General features: G+C 38.9%; 8 protein-coding genes across 8 annotated transcripts; 5 read left to right on the top strand and 3 right to left on the bottom strand.

The window, feature by feature from the left end:
* Positions 1–240: 240 nt before the first annotated feature.
* Positions 241–2,922, bottom strand: VID28 (glucose-induced degradation complex subunit VID28; the record flags this gene model as incomplete). The annotated part of the gene is made up of 1 exon (XM_037289634.1): positions 241–2,922. The coding sequence occupies one exon, from the start codon at positions 2,920–2,922 to the stop codon at positions 241–243; it is 2,682 nt and encodes an 893-aa protein (XP_037145529.1).
* A 593-nt stretch (positions 2,923–3,515) lies between these two features.
* On the top strand, positions 3,516–4,019 carry SNL1 (Snl1p; the record flags this gene model as incomplete). The annotated part of the gene is made up of 1 exon (XM_037289633.1): positions 3,516–4,019. The coding sequence occupies one exon, from the start codon at positions 3,516–3,518 to the stop codon at positions 4,017–4,019; it is 504 nt and encodes a 167-aa protein (XP_037145528.1).
* A 324-nt stretch (positions 4,020–4,343) lies between these two features.
* Positions 4,344–6,305, top strand: BAR1 (aspartyl protease BAR1; the record flags this gene model as incomplete). Its single annotated transcript, XM_037289632.1, has 1 exon — positions 4,344–6,305. One exon carries the CDS (start codon positions 4,344–4,346, stop codon positions 6,303–6,305), a length of 1,962 nt encoding a protein of 653 aa, XP_037145527.1.
* A 186-nt stretch (positions 6,306–6,491) lies between these two features.
* On the top strand, positions 6,492–7,205 carry RIB5 (riboflavin synthase; the record flags this gene model as incomplete). The annotated part of the gene is made up of 1 exon (XM_037289631.1): positions 6,492–7,205. One exon carries the CDS (start codon positions 6,492–6,494, stop codon positions 7,203–7,205), a length of 714 nt encoding a protein of 237 aa, XP_037145526.1.
* Positions 7,206–7,310: 105 nt separating this feature from the next.
* On the bottom strand, positions 7,311–8,624 carry SQT1 (Sqt1p; the record flags this gene model as incomplete). The annotated part of the gene is made up of 1 exon (XM_037289630.1): positions 7,311–8,624. The coding sequence occupies one exon, from the start codon at positions 8,622–8,624 to the stop codon at positions 7,311–7,313; it is 1,314 nt and encodes a 437-aa protein (XP_037145525.1).
* Positions 8,625–9,104: 480 nt separating this feature from the next.
* STS1 (Sts1p) lies at positions 9,105–10,100 on the top strand (the record flags this gene model as incomplete). The annotated part of the gene is made up of 1 exon (XM_037289629.1): positions 9,105–10,100. The coding sequence occupies one exon, from the start codon at positions 9,105–9,107 to the stop codon at positions 10,098–10,100; it is 996 nt and encodes a 331-aa protein (XP_037145524.1).
* A 1,194-nt stretch (positions 10,101–11,294) lies between these two features.
* Positions 11,295–11,733, top strand: RCF3 (Rcf3p; the record flags this gene model as incomplete). Its single annotated transcript, XM_037289628.1, has 2 exons — positions 11,295–11,357; positions 11,434–11,733. The coding sequence occupies 2 exons, from the start codon at positions 11,295–11,297 to the stop codon at positions 11,731–11,733; spliced, it is 363 nt and encodes a 120-aa protein (XP_037145523.1).
* A 129-nt stretch (positions 11,734–11,862) lies between these two features.
* On the bottom strand, positions 11,863–13,692 carry MTC4 (Mtc4p; the record flags this gene model as incomplete). The annotated part of the gene is made up of 1 exon (XM_037289627.1): positions 11,863–13,692. One exon carries the CDS (start codon positions 13,690–13,692, stop codon positions 11,863–11,865), a length of 1,830 nt encoding a protein of 609 aa, XP_037145522.1.
* Positions 13,693–14,641: the final 949 nt, after the last annotated feature.

Below are 14,641 nucleotides of genomic sequence, written 5' to 3'. Positions count from 1 at the left end.
TATCGATTGCGTCTCCGTTTAATTCATATATCTTCATTACAGTGCAAAACGATTTATATAAGTATATATTTTCGCATGTCGACGCTCGTGCGCTTATTGCCACAACTGTGGGATGTTGAATATAAAGCAGCCACGTGAAATGCCAGGACTTTCGGTTGGTAGGTCGTAAACGATAAACGAGAAATCAACGAGGAATCAACGTAAAGCCAAAGGAGTGCTCAACAGTTGAACAGTCCTTCATCAAATGGACCCCTTTAGGAGGAGATCCATGTGGTATTGTAAAGTTTTCGCCTTTTCTCTGACTGAGAGGGAGTCTTCATCTTTATTCTGTTTCACCAGATCGTAAATACCCATATCGACGAGCTTTTTACATCTTTCGACTGTCGCTCTGTTGGTGTGGATGGCAGAGTCTGCTCCCACGCCTGGCCCGTGGACAAATTCTTCCTCAACATTTTCTGAATCATTATCGTCGTCTTTGGTGTCAGAGTCATACTCTGATTCATCTTCGAATTCTTCCGCATTAGAATGTGTCGGTGCATTGCTGTTGCCGTATACCCAAGTGGAATTGCCTTGCTTAGGGCCTTCTTCGTGAGGTGATGGAGCATAACCTTCGAGGGAATAGTGTGTGTACCTAGAGATTGTTGAATCCCAGAGGAGATTGTTCAAAACCCAAAGACAGGCCAATTTTAGTTTGCTGTCATTACTATAATGACCGAGATTTTGAGGTGATTCTGAAAGAATATCGCGAATTATACTCAATATTTCTGCCTGTTCAATCACAAGTTCCTTCTTGTTTTCGTTTACAGCGGCCAAATTGACGATGATGTACAGCACACCTTCCAAGGTTTTCTTTTGGATACTATCGCTTGGATTGAGTAGCAGCATTTTTCTCGCTAAGTACTCGAATAGATATGTTGAACCTGTTACTAATTTTGATCCTGATCCTGTATTTCGATCGTTTTTGTAATCAATATTTTGAAAGTTCTCCAGGAGAATATTAACGACTTTTCTTGAATTACAGGTTAAATTTCGTATTAGTTGGAAGCATTGCTCTTGAACCGACCAGCTTGGATCATTGATAAACTCTAATATCGTAGACATTGGAACTTCAGAAAGCAGTTCCAACTTTTCGGAGTTTTGACAGTTGTACATAAGATGGCGGAGCACCCAAAGAGCATTTGTTTTGACAGAGTCAATGCTGTCTCTGTCGAATGAATCGTTGTAGCGGGAAGTTTTCCATCTCCTCTTCGAATTAAACAAAGGATCGTTCAGAATTTCACCTGTTATTTTAACAATGCCATTTTTCAGCATGAATGACTGTAAATTGGAAAATTCAACAACAAAATTACAAATACAACCCAGGTTCACTCCCATTATGTCTATCTCTGCCTTCAAGAAATCATTTCCGGCGAAATCACAATCCTGAGTAATATCGTAAGTCACCCGTAATAGCTCTAACAATAACTCAGCCAATTTATTACTTTTTAGTGATGTTCGCAAGGCACTTACACTTCTTGAAAACGATTTAAGCAGCAGCAACCATGCCATTACAGTTTCCTTATCATATATTGGTGGCAAGTTTAGTACCCCGGGTCCTTCTAGTTCTATTATTTTATCTCTGTACGCCAAGAATTGTTTCAAAAGTTTAAGATGAGACTCTAAACCAAACTCAAGATGATGAAGCAAAAATTTTTGCTCCAACAAAAGAGTTCTGTACAGCTCATCATATGCAGCAAAAGATGCACATAAACGAATGAACTTTGTAGTACAATTCATGGATGATCTGCTTTGTGTTTTCAATGAAAGACACTGTGCGAACAGCGTAAGTAGCCCATACATGACGTTTGTCTTGGTTAAAAACGTAATCACAGGATTGTTTAGGGGTTCGTGTTTATGATATAGATCAATCAAAAGTATCAAATTTTCAAATGGATCAAACCACCAAGGGATATTCGAGAAATTGAGGGTATCAACTAAATAGGGGAGATAAAGCTGTAACCATTTCTTATCCTGCCATTTATTTTCCTGTTCCAAATAAGGGCATATCAGATACGTAAGTACAGCACATCTTAAAGTAATGTCACTGCTCTTCAGTAAACTTGCGATGAAGAAATTGAAATCAACGTTATCCCATAGAGATTTATTATTCCTGGTATATAATGATTGGGAATGATACGCGCTAGGATATAAGGTAAGTGCTAGCGAAAGTAATGAACTATCTAAGGAATTCTTAACGTGGACAGGATTGGGAATACATGCGTTTGTCTCTGAGATTTCATTTTCTAGAAGGCTGTATTTAACAGATACCGAAGAGGATTTCGAAGTCTTGGAACAGGTAGTATATTTGAAATTCAAATTCAATGCATATTTGTCAACAATCGTTAAAAGCATATCTTCCAATGGACTTGAAAGCTCGATGGAGATTCTATTCGCAGACTCAAAATGAAGCAAAAACTTGAACATCTCGATAACTGTCTTCAAATAACTCACATTATCATACATCTCACGCTCATACGCGAGTGTTCTCAACATTTTAACTAGATTTGCCTGTATCTCGTTGAAATGGGGGTAGTTGATGAGTGGACAATACTCAACACAAAGGTTGATGAGTCGCATGTACTTGTAATTTTTGAACGGATCGTTTTGAGCGAAATTCAAAAGAAAACTACTCTTCTCATAGACTTTTTCGACAGTACTAATATACAGTTCGCCCAGCTGATTTCTAATAGTTTCCTCCAGGTTTAACAGAATGAACAGAATATCTAGTTTCATATCTTGTAGAGATGAGCTAGCTCCAAAATCTAATAGCTCTGCTAAGATCTTCGTATCGGAATTGGTTAGCAAGTCGACCTTAGCTAGCTGATCACCTATCAAAATGTTAATCAACTTTTGAAGCTCTTCATATCTCATCGAGGCAGGCATTGATGTTTTTAGATACGAGCAACTATCACTCTCTGTAAGTGCACTACAAAACGCTCTAGCTAATATTTGATCCGCTGTACTGCACCTTGTAAAATACCGCTATTCAAGGACATAACCATTTCACCTTTTAACCTTAAAAACCCTTGATATAGCGCGCGTCGTAAAATACGGCTTGCACTGTTATGAGATGCCAGGGCTTGAATTTCATCCTGTTATCGCCAGCCTTAAGCTGGCTTCAATTGCCAGTATTTAGCTACTCTGTTATACCATCCAGCTACTGACATTTAGTTTTTTACAGGGAAAACATTTCCATGCGTCATGTTTCATCTAGTGCGTCGCCGATATGTCGCTTGATAGGTTTCGTCTAACTGCGGCCCTTATATCTTCTTATTCATTGGACTTAGGCATTTGCAATCAAACGAGTAACGGTAAGAAGGACTTGCATCACGGTTGTGCTCTGTGGTAACAATTTTTGTGTTCCATTTTTGCACTTTCAAAACACCGATATGTACATTAGACAGAATTCTCGAAAAACTGTAAAACTGAATATTGATGCAACAACATCACACTAAATACCATAAAATACAAGATTAATGGAGTGGGCAAGCAGCTATTATAGGGCAAATATAAAGCCACTTGTGGAAACTTATGTCTTAGACAATGACAATGGAGTTCTGTCCAATGCGCTGTTGCTGACAGGTGCGTCTGCAATCGTAGTCTCAGCAATGCTTTGGAGAAGTGCAGGATTAAGTGCCAAGAAAACTGAAAAGAAAAAGACAAAGAAGCAGTCCAAGCAGGAACAAAATAAGGTGCATTCATTGAGTTTTGAAGAGCAGATCGAGAGTGTTTGGTTGAGGTTTAACAATGAATACAAAAATGGTGTTGATCAATTATTTGAATCCTTCGATAAAAATGATGAGAAAAAAATCTATCAACGAAATTATTACAATGAAATGCTTCTCAAACTGCTGATTGAGTTGGATGGCATTGATTTGGCAAATCTACAGGGAGAGAGAAAAATCAAGCTCAAGGAGAGAAGAAAAGCCGTCATTAAAGAAATCCAAACCTATTTGAGAAAGCTTGACAAATTAAGATAAAGAATGTTAAGCCACATCTATAAACAGATATAAAGGTACCTCATCTATAGCAACTCATATTTTGTCACTCGTTTCACTCAGTTGTGGAAGATCTTGTAATTACCCTTTTCAGTTCGTGTAATGGTAAGGATAATAAGCAAAACGGATGTTCGAAACAATTGACAGTAGCTGTTATTTCGGTTTCATTCGACACCTGTATTTCCTCTCAAACGGAAGTATTTATAGGAGCCAGTTTGAGCGTAGTTGATGTCGAGTTTATTTTCGATGGAATGTAGCTCAAATAGCATATAGTCGTTCAAAGCGGCAACTTTGCGCCTAAGAATAATGGCATTTCCGGTGAGTTTTTTAAGTCTATACCTTATGACTTGGTATATATCCTCTCATGTCAGAGCATTTCCAACAGGAGTAATTACGCCAGCTAATAAGTTAGACTCACTAGAAATCCCCATAACAAGAGTGGAAAATCCATTTCGTAATGCGTTGCGTAAAAGGTCTGGATCTGGACTCGAAATCGATTTGAGGTACGAACAGGATCTGTTCTATGCCGCTACCCTAGATATTGGAACGCCTGTTCAAGAGATAACAGTACTGTTTGATACCGGTTCGTCCGATATGTGGGTGATGAGCTCAGTAAATCCATACTGTTTACCTGAAAAAGGTACTGCTACCTATTCTAATAAAAGTTATAATGGTGGAGAAATATCTCCATCCATCGACTGTCAATTAAGTGGCACTTATGATGCCAATGTATCATCGAGCATTCAGAAACTTGATATAGGTAGATTCTATACAAATTACTCCGATGGCTCTTTTGCCGATGGATATTGGTGCAGGGAAAGATTAGTATTGAACGGCAGAGATATTTCAAATTTACAGTTTGGGGTTGCTGATGTTGCCTCAACTCCGGCAGGAGGTGTTCTTGGCATTGGTTTCCAGAGCTTAGAATCGGTCCGTGGCTATAGTGACGCACCCGGTGATTTCTATCCCAACTTTCCACAAGTCTTGAAGAATGAAGGGCTAATCAACACTGTTGCCTATTCGTTGCACTTGAATTCGAATTCAGGTTCCATAGTATTTGGAGCAACTGATAGAACAAAGTTTGCTGGAGACATGTACACCTTTCCGATGGTTAACCAGTATCCAAACATAGTTGATAAGCCAGCGACATTAGCAATCACATTGCAGGGACTTGGTATTAGAAGCGCTAAAAAGTGTAAACAAAAAACTGTGACTACGACTAAGACAGCAGCACTTCTAGACTCTGGCACAAGTTTAATGAGTGCACCCCAAAATATTCTTCAAGATATGGCTTCATTCGTCAACGCTTTCTACAGTGAAAAAGATCAAATTTATATGCTCAAATGCCCACCAAGTGATGACGATACAGAATTCCATTTTGATTTTGGAGACCTCACAATCAAAGTACCGCTTTCCAACCTTATTCTGCAGCCACCTCAAAATGGGTATTGCGGATTTGGAGTTTTACCCGGTGACGAATCCTTTACCTTGGGCCAAGTCTTTCTATCTTCCGCATATGTCGTATATGATTTGGACCATTATCAAATATCACTTGCCCAGGCAAGGGCTAATAGTCAGATTTCAGAAGGCCAAGTTGAACAGATTCCTGAAAATGGAAATATCCGAGATGCTATACGGGCAAGTGCAATGCCTTGGTCATCGACAGAGCCTTTCTCCGTTACTTCAGATATATTTGAAGGAAACGTACTACATTGCACGTCTCGTCAATCAGCTAACTTTACAACATCTTCAAATTTGTATCAAAGTAAACCTACTAGCCCAAATAATGCGAGATATCCATTAGCAAGGTCAACAGCGTCGTCATTCTCCGTCATAGAATCTGCCCCGCTATCCAGATCAGTACGGGCCAGCGGCACCTACAGTTCAATGATTAGTCTTGCAACTACTATTGCGGCATCTGTATTTGACAAGTCACAGGATACAACCAGTGGAGTAAGCTCAATGTCTTTACATACAATCGGGGCTCCAGAGGCATCGATTAAATCTGCAAGTTCATTATCTATTACTTCTAGTGGAATAAGCGCATTACCCATCTCAAGTTCTACTAACGCCTCACCTAATTCTAATCCTGGCAAGGAAGTAAATACAAATGCAACTAAATCACACTCGAAGAGATCGACTTTCAAACCGGCCAAAAAGTCAACTACTTCACAGCAGCATATAACTGATCGTTCTATACTTGTTACAACAGCCACGAAGATTATTCATTTAACCACCACGGTTACTGCGAAATTCTGTACACTCTAGTTGAGGTCTATAATGTATAAACCTTCTTGGATGATGGCGTTCTCATTCCCGAACGTCCTCGGTTTCTGTAATGAATCGACGTTCACCTTTGTATATCGTTTTTGACAGATATCGCGAACTTTATAAAACCTTTTATAGAAACAGAGTACTGAAAGTAGGTTTGGCGCAGTAAGGAAAGATATAGAAATGTTCACTGGTATCGTTGAGCACATTGGCACGGTCTTGGGATATCAAGCCTTTGACGACACCGCCAGCGGTGGAAATGGTGTGTCAATTACTATTGGTAATGCCAAACCGATTCTACTCGACTGTCATATTGGCGATTCTATTGCTGTTAATGGCGTGTGTCTTACTGTGACCGAATTTAACGAAGATACGTTCAAAGTGGGTATTTCCCCTGAGACCATTAAAAGAACAAACGTTGCATCGTGGCAACAAGGTGCGAAGGTTAACTTGGAACGTGCTGTTTCTCAAGACGTGAGATTTGGTGGCCACTACGTGCAAGGCCATGTTGATACTGTTGCTACGATTGAGTCTCGAAAGTCGGAAGGCAACTCTATCATATTCGGATTTAAATTGAGGGATCCACAACTCGAAAAATACATCGTAGAAAAGGGATTTATATGTATTGATGGTACATCCTTAACGGTTACTGATGTTTTGAGTGATGGAACTTTTTTTATCAGTATGATCAAGCACACCCAAGAGAACGTAATCATGCCATTCAAGAAAACAAATGAAGAGGTTAATATTGAGGTTGATCTCACGGGAAAGGTCATCGAAAAGCAAATTCAAGTAACGTTAGATAATCAAATCAAGAACGAAGACAGCCCACTGAATAAACTGGTAGGCAAGATCATCGAAGAAAAGCTTGAAAAATACTTAAATGGGAGAACTTGATTAAAATAATTTACATGCAGATATATATAGGTAGTCATATCTCTATAACGATGACATTGGCATAATGCATCATTTGTTCTTTCCTTTCATTTCCTTGTAGACGACTCAATTTGGGACTTCGAAAATCAAGGATACTCCTTCATCACCGGCAGTGATTATCCTTCTTGGGCCGTCATTTTTCTTGGTCAATACGAAATCCAAGACACCCATATTATGACCGGTACAAACGAACTTTTCTTGACCAGTTCTTGCATCGAATTGATACACTTTACCGTTGATACATGAAACGAATAAATCGTGATCGTCGAACAAAAGTTTTGTTACAGAATCCTCAAGTAAAAATCTGTGCCTAACTTTCCAAGATGTTGTATCATAAAGTAGAATCTCGCCACATACCAGCCCAAGAGCTAGTAATGGGAAGCTTTGAGACCATGCGATTGATTCAATTGAAGCATCCAGCTCATCCTGTTCAGGTTTCAACTGAATGACGGCAGACAAATGCAATACTGATCCGCTATTACAGTTTATGATAGCAAGAACACCATTATTCGAGCCACATGCTACCACAGAGGCGTTACCATTAGTCAAACTGGAAGGAGCAGACGAAATCGAAACCCATGGAGCATTAGTACCTCTTATTTGGTCCTGAGTGATCTTGAACAGAGTTTGCGAGGTGTAACAGTTCCATCCGATAATGCTACTATCTGATGAGCATGTAACTAGTTCCAAAATGTTTTCACCTTGCTCAGTACTGATGAATTCACCGGCTGTGCACTCTAGTTGATGCGATAATTGTGTCATGAGCTGATCCAAACTACCATCTGGATTTATTTGGAAACACCATACTGAACCATCGATCGCGCCAAATGCAAAAACGCCAGGAATAGTTGGATGACACTTCAACCAAATAATTTCCTCTACTTCCTGTATTTCCGATACTTTTTTCCATTTTGTACCACCACTTTGTGATATGTAAATCAAGACCTTACCTGTCATATCACCAGTGACCAAAAATTTACCGTCACAACTGAATCCACCGGCAATGACAGATTCTGTGTGGCCATTTAACGTCCCGGCAAATTTTGGTGGTTGTGAGTGCGAGGTCCATAAATACGCCAAATTGTCACCACCACCAGAGCAAATCAGCGGCAGCGTAGGATGTTGAAATACAGTGAAGACAGAATCGCTATGCTTATCAAAGTACGTCACAGAATTGTTACTCACGTCGATTTCAATTGTCTCTCCATCTCCTACATCTATTCCTGGAGTCGCATCATTCTCAACATCGTCCTCATCCATCGGAATGCTTGCAGTATCGTCTTCTACAACTTCCTGCTCAACTTCATTATTATCGATGAACTCATCTTGCAAAGCAGCATCATCCCGTGACAATTCTTGATCGGCTTCTAGTCCTGACATTTCTGCTTATCTACTTAAGAGCTAGATTCGGACGGAGGTAAACTGAATAGATCAACTCGATAAATACCCTTCAGGAATGAATTTAACTTCAAATTGACTTTTTTATGGTTTTTTACTAATGGGCATCTCTTAATATTAAAAATTTTCTGCGTAGTGAAGTAATCAAAGGAGAAAGAAAAAGTGGCCGCACATGATGATTTATAACCAGTTTTCTCATTGCAAGTTCTTTGGGGTGTGCCTGGTACCAGCAGCGTTACTTTAGAGCATCTTTTTAGTTCTGATTCGCCCAAATATACGCTTTATTAGTAAAAACTGTTCATTCACGTGACCTTTGGTTTAGCTTTCTTTGATACAAAAAGTTTTAAGTTAAAGGATATAAAAGACTAACGACTTACAGACACTTTGAGCGCAGGAAAGCCATAAAATATAAACAATTTCAGCTGTGGTAGACAGCTAGATAATATTCCTACTTTTTGAAAAATGAACGCTGAAGATTGTAATGAGCAAACAAACACATTAGCGGGATACTCAGCAGGTTTTGCGTGGGGCTTCAAATCTGGCTCTGGAACTAGTACTGTTCAGCAAATGGGAGGTCAACATCCAGTAACATCTTTGGTTGAAGATGGTAATCAACATAAGTATAGATGCAAAAGAAAGTATTCTTCCGGACGTGACAATCAAGAGGACATGGGTCGCAATGTGAAGCATATGGCAAACAGAGGAAAGCATACTATATTAAAAAGAAAGGCAAATCTTTCATCAAATATTCAAGGGCAGCCACTTCCCATTCAAAGAGGTTTGGAGCTCATGAATAAGGAGCAGCTGCAAAATGCATTGTTGGATATTATGAAGGCATGTCCACAAACGCAGCAACTCATGAATTCTAAATTACTAGAATGTAATTTCAGCACAGAGAAGTGCCAAGATTTGCTGAAGATCAAGTTGGAGCAACTATATCAGAGTATCCCATATAGTCGATCATCTGAAATGAATAAGCTTAACGATTATGCATTTGTTCGCATGAAACCTTACATTTTAGAATTTTTGAATTGTCTAGTGGATTGCATTCTTGACCAGATACCTCCAAGAGTGGAAAATGTACTCAGCTCTATGAAATTTTTGGACCTTTGCACAGATATGGTAGCAAATTTGCCAAGATTTGAGTTGACGAGCAATAACTACTATTATGATAAATGTTTGGAACAACTTTCGTATATTTGGTGTACATTGATCGAACATATTGCTAGAGATGTCTTTCTTACTTTGAATGGAGAATCAGTGATATGTGGATGGATCTCTAAATTGGAAATTTATAATGAATTATCAAATGGGATTTTGTCTAGACCTCTGCAATTATTCAAATCTTTAAACTCTGTCGACTCTAATCCACTGCACAAAAATACAGCAAATACTGGTAGCACAACAACTCCCTTTCATAGTCCTACCAATAATAGCAGGCTGGCTAATGATCAATAATTAATAGGGAAATGAGAAGACGAATAATAAGATCTCGAATTATATGTAATAGCTTCGTAATAAGTACAAATATATAATAAGTGCATACCTGTCTGCAGGAGATATCTAAAGTTTTAATATCAGCAGATTGGTTACAAAATGTCTTCGACAGTCCTCGCGCCATAAAATGTCACATTTAATAAGCACTTGGATATACTATTCAAAATAAAGCACAAGGAAAACTCTGGTTCAATATACAAGTTTCTATGGAATGTAGGCATTGAAAAAAAAATTTATGCTGCAAATTACCAACGCTTAGCTGAAATAATCCAGAAATAGTTTACGATAAAGGGCCTCGTGAGTTATTATACCTACTAATCATTCATTTATATTAACATAACTTTTATTTGTTATATAATATTTTTTCTAGTTTCGCTCCCATTTGCATTGCAAATGGAGCGGAATGACGAAGTAGAATATAATATTTTAATTTTGTCACATATAGTCTATGTATTAATTAATTAATTAATTAATAAATAAATAATTATAATTAAATATAATAGATGAATATTGATAAATTTTAATATTTGTACCTTTATTAATCAAGGTAGGTTGCGGTTTCATGCAAAATTTCTGGGCAGCAAAGTCCTTGGTTTGACAGCTCAGCCTAAAATCTAGGAATAAAAGCCATCTCTTGATACAGGTGAGAAGCAGAAAATTATAAATTGCCCATCGAACCACTAATCACGTAAACAGCAATTTGACAGGCAAAATTGTCATTTTGTTCCTACTTTAGATATGCACCTCTACTTTGCTTGATGTACACTATTTTTGCAGTTTCATTGAAGCATGGATATAGCTTTTTGGACCACTTGGACTTTTTGGACTTTGCAGACCTTGCCAATATAAACTTTTCTCGTGATCGACTTATTACACATTGCAACCTCTGCTAACCCACTAATTCAATTATAATGGCCAATTTCTTTTATCATACATTAAAGACAGACATTTAACACTTCTCATCTACAGCTGGTGCAATTCGTCGCCTTTTGTTTTGCGTTCACAAGTGCTTTTTCATATAAATATTTAAATACACGACAAGGGCGATAGAGATGCCAAGATGCCAAACTTCTCACTCAATTAAGGATAAATTGTGCAGGATTTCGCATAATTGTATCTACGGAATAATAATACTAATAGCGACCTGATTGAGAGATGGGTGGTCAAGTGCAACCTGTCCATTACGATCCTGCAACTGTAAAACAGCTGACAAAAGAGGTACGTGAAAAAAACCTTCCCTTCAAAGATAGTCATAGATCTGACGTTACTAACAGTCGCCATTACGCTTTATCAGATTGCCGTGGCTTCATGCATAGGTGCAGCCCAAGGTGCAATGGTTAGCATTGTAAGCTCACTTCTATTAAGCAGGTTCTCGACCGTATTTAGAAATGTTAGAAATCAGGTAAAAGTGTTCTATCACTGTAGCTGGATTTCCATGGGCGCTGTATTTCAAGCTGATAAGCAGTTATTGAAATTTCAATCTAAATATTATGAGACCGAACTGAAACGAAGGGAGAGAATCCTTGATGAGGCCGCTGATAGGGGCATATTTTTGGAAGAGGAGTCTGTGGTGTCAAGCACCACTTCACAGTGATCGTTTCAACAAAACGCTAAGGAGGGCGTTCGCGAGAGTTTCTATTGCCGCTATATGTTTAGATTAAACATGTTTATGTCATTTACCGTTAAAACGATTCTATGCAACTATTATTGATTCTTGAACAGTTTACCACAGCATCCACAGGATAATCTTGAATGCAAGCAGAATGCTGTATTTGATCCATTTGATTATGCTCACGACAAGCCAAACACTCCATAAAACTGAGACTATGGCATATTCCAAAATGCGATACAGTGCTCTGGTGAACCTTTGCGATTGCATTCCCTTGAGGGTACCAAATTTGTCAGCATCCTCTTGAAAGAGTTTCAATTTTAATGTCAAAGTTGTGTTTATATCACTCAGGATTCTGTCTGATGTTGATATAAGTGTTTCCACTCTCATTGAATAGTCATTAAGCATTTTGGATGCTAAACTGTTACCTTTTTTCAAAGCTTTATTCAATTCTTTGTCATAAGTCGACAAAACTTCAGACGTTTTGAAAAAAATATCGTCAAGGTTTTGATCGCATTGGAATTTATCGCGTTTCGCGATACCTCTCTTCCTGACTATATTATGAGTGATGCGCCGGTGTTGCATTGTTTGCAAAGTAGCTAAAATGTATTTAGAACTTCTCCAGTAATTTTCTAATTGTTCGTCGGTTTGTGGCATGGAAAATCCTTCATTGAGCATGTCTGTTGAGTCTGCAAACTCTCCATTTCCGAGTAGATCCTGCACATCTTCGATTTGTTCTTCTTCTGTCTGATCAATCGATCGTTTCCTAACGTGCTCGATTGGAAGAGCGCTTAACAAAGTGGATCTTTGAGTAGAAAAATCTTCAGTAGGAGTCATGTAGGCACTGTGACTCGTGGGTATAAAGCTGCTGCTACTTCGCCTGCTATGAGTAGGTGTCCTGCTAGAGTACTTTGACATCCCAGGTGTGGAAAGGGGCAATACTAACTTATCAACGGAGCCTTGACTTTTCTGGCGCAAATGAGGTGATCTGGACCATCTTTTGGATTTCTTTCCTATTATTTGCTCGAATCTGTTAGGCCGTGATTTCTCAATCTCTTCTGATACAATTTTATGATCCCCGTTTTCGGGCCTAGTCATTGCACGTTCTATATGTTTAGGAATACTACTATGAGAAGGACTTCCCTTGACAGATTTGCCGATCTCTGGTGAACTTGAAGTTAGCCCCTGGGCAGAATACGGGGAATTGGCAGATAGTTCTGAGTCTGCAGAATACATCCGCCCTATTCGAGGCCTACGATGACGAGCCGGTTCTTTATGCGATGTACTGTTTGATCCACTGCCCTTTGGAAACCATATATAACCATCTGGACGAACTAATTCATCCCAATGAGATGTTCTCCATGTCAAATCGCTTGATCTTTCACTTATAGTGACGTACCACGGTTTCTTTTGCTTGGGCTTCCTAGAAAAATGTTTGATGGCTATTACAGGTGATCTCTGGATGAAAAGCTCACGAGGTGGTTGCTCGCTATACTTTTTGCGCAATGCTCTATTTCGTATAATCTGTAGTGGGTTATAAACTCCTTCCACGCCTTCATGGTGATGCTCTGGACTTTCGATATTTATATACCTTTCCAGTAAACTATAGTAGTAATCGAGATAAATTCTCACTCTATCTGCTTTAATTCTAGCATTCCTTGAAAATGCTATGACCGGTACAGGATTCTCTGTTTTCTTCTTATATTCTTTGCCTTTGAAAGCAGGTGCCGTCTCCTCTGTAATAGTACTATCATGATGCTCTGGAAATCCTCTGGTATAATTTAGATCATCCATTAAACCATACTTGCTGTCCACAAGTATCTTGGTGACAAATTTTATTCTGCTGGGTTTTACTTCAGGGAAATTGGGCTTGTCGTCACTTTCGCCATCACTTTTCCCGTCACTGTTGGCAGTGATATCCGATGTTGAGTCTGTCGCAATCATCAGTCAATAGTGACAGATTTAAACAATTTAGCAACTTGGTTCTATCTGTGTTTTGCATCATTTGGCTCTGAAGCGCCCTTTTTGGTGATATGGTCGTCTAATTGATGAGCGGCTGTAAACGACAAGCCCCGAAGACGCAACGTCAGATAGAAACAAATATTCGTTGAACTTTGAATCTGTTACGCATTTCCAACTTATTTCAAAGCATATTGCCCTGGCAGTTCACGTTAGCTATTGAATCTTGGAGACGTCTTTACCGCTATAGCGAATGGGATATCAGGAGTGACCACGTCTGGCTTTCAAAGCAAGGGAGGGCACTTGCTTAATTGTCGCATAAGCACTCTGTTAACAGAAATAACAGATTCAAGTCCAAGTACTCCTGGAATAAATTAATTATATAGGTCAGTTGAGTATTCTTATTTCTCACGGCAAGAACTAGGAGTCAAAACAGAAACTAGTAACCAAGGCGAGAGACTATGTCTGTAGTGAGAGACACTGGCACTATTCAAGCTACTTCGGGTCATAGTGCAATATTTCAAATAAACGGGACTCGGTAGAAGATCTCAAGTAGTTCCGATTAGGCTATGAGATTGGGAGAAATAATTGAACTAGAGCACCTTTTGAGAACATGAGACACAAGCTATATTGTTGTACTCTCTTGTAGTTCTCTGAAAACGTGATTGCCATGTTACAAGTGAACTGTGGGATCAGAGGTCCGAAACAGATAAGAATCGCGACATTAATGTAGCAATGTGCATGGATTGATTTGTCACATCACTGCATATCAACAATTGTCTATTTCAATACACCACGCTAAGAAGAAGCTACCATCAAGCTATTACTCCATTTGATGCCTTGGAATGTAGTAGATATGTATTACAAAACTCGGAGTGGTTTGTGGCGATCAGAAAAGCCGGCAGCTTAATTCGTCGTTCAGGTATCATTTTCT

The sequence above is a fragment of the Zygotorulaspora mrakii genome, chromosome 6, assembly GCF_013402915.1.
Source record: "Zygotorulaspora mrakii chromosome 6, complete sequence".
Lineage (NCBI taxonomy): Eukaryota > Fungi > Ascomycota > Saccharomycetes > Saccharomycetales > Saccharomycetaceae > Zygotorulaspora > Zygotorulaspora mrakii.
The sequence above is the reverse complement of the archived record's forward strand: the minus strand, read 5'-3'. Positions and strand labels throughout refer to the sequence as shown.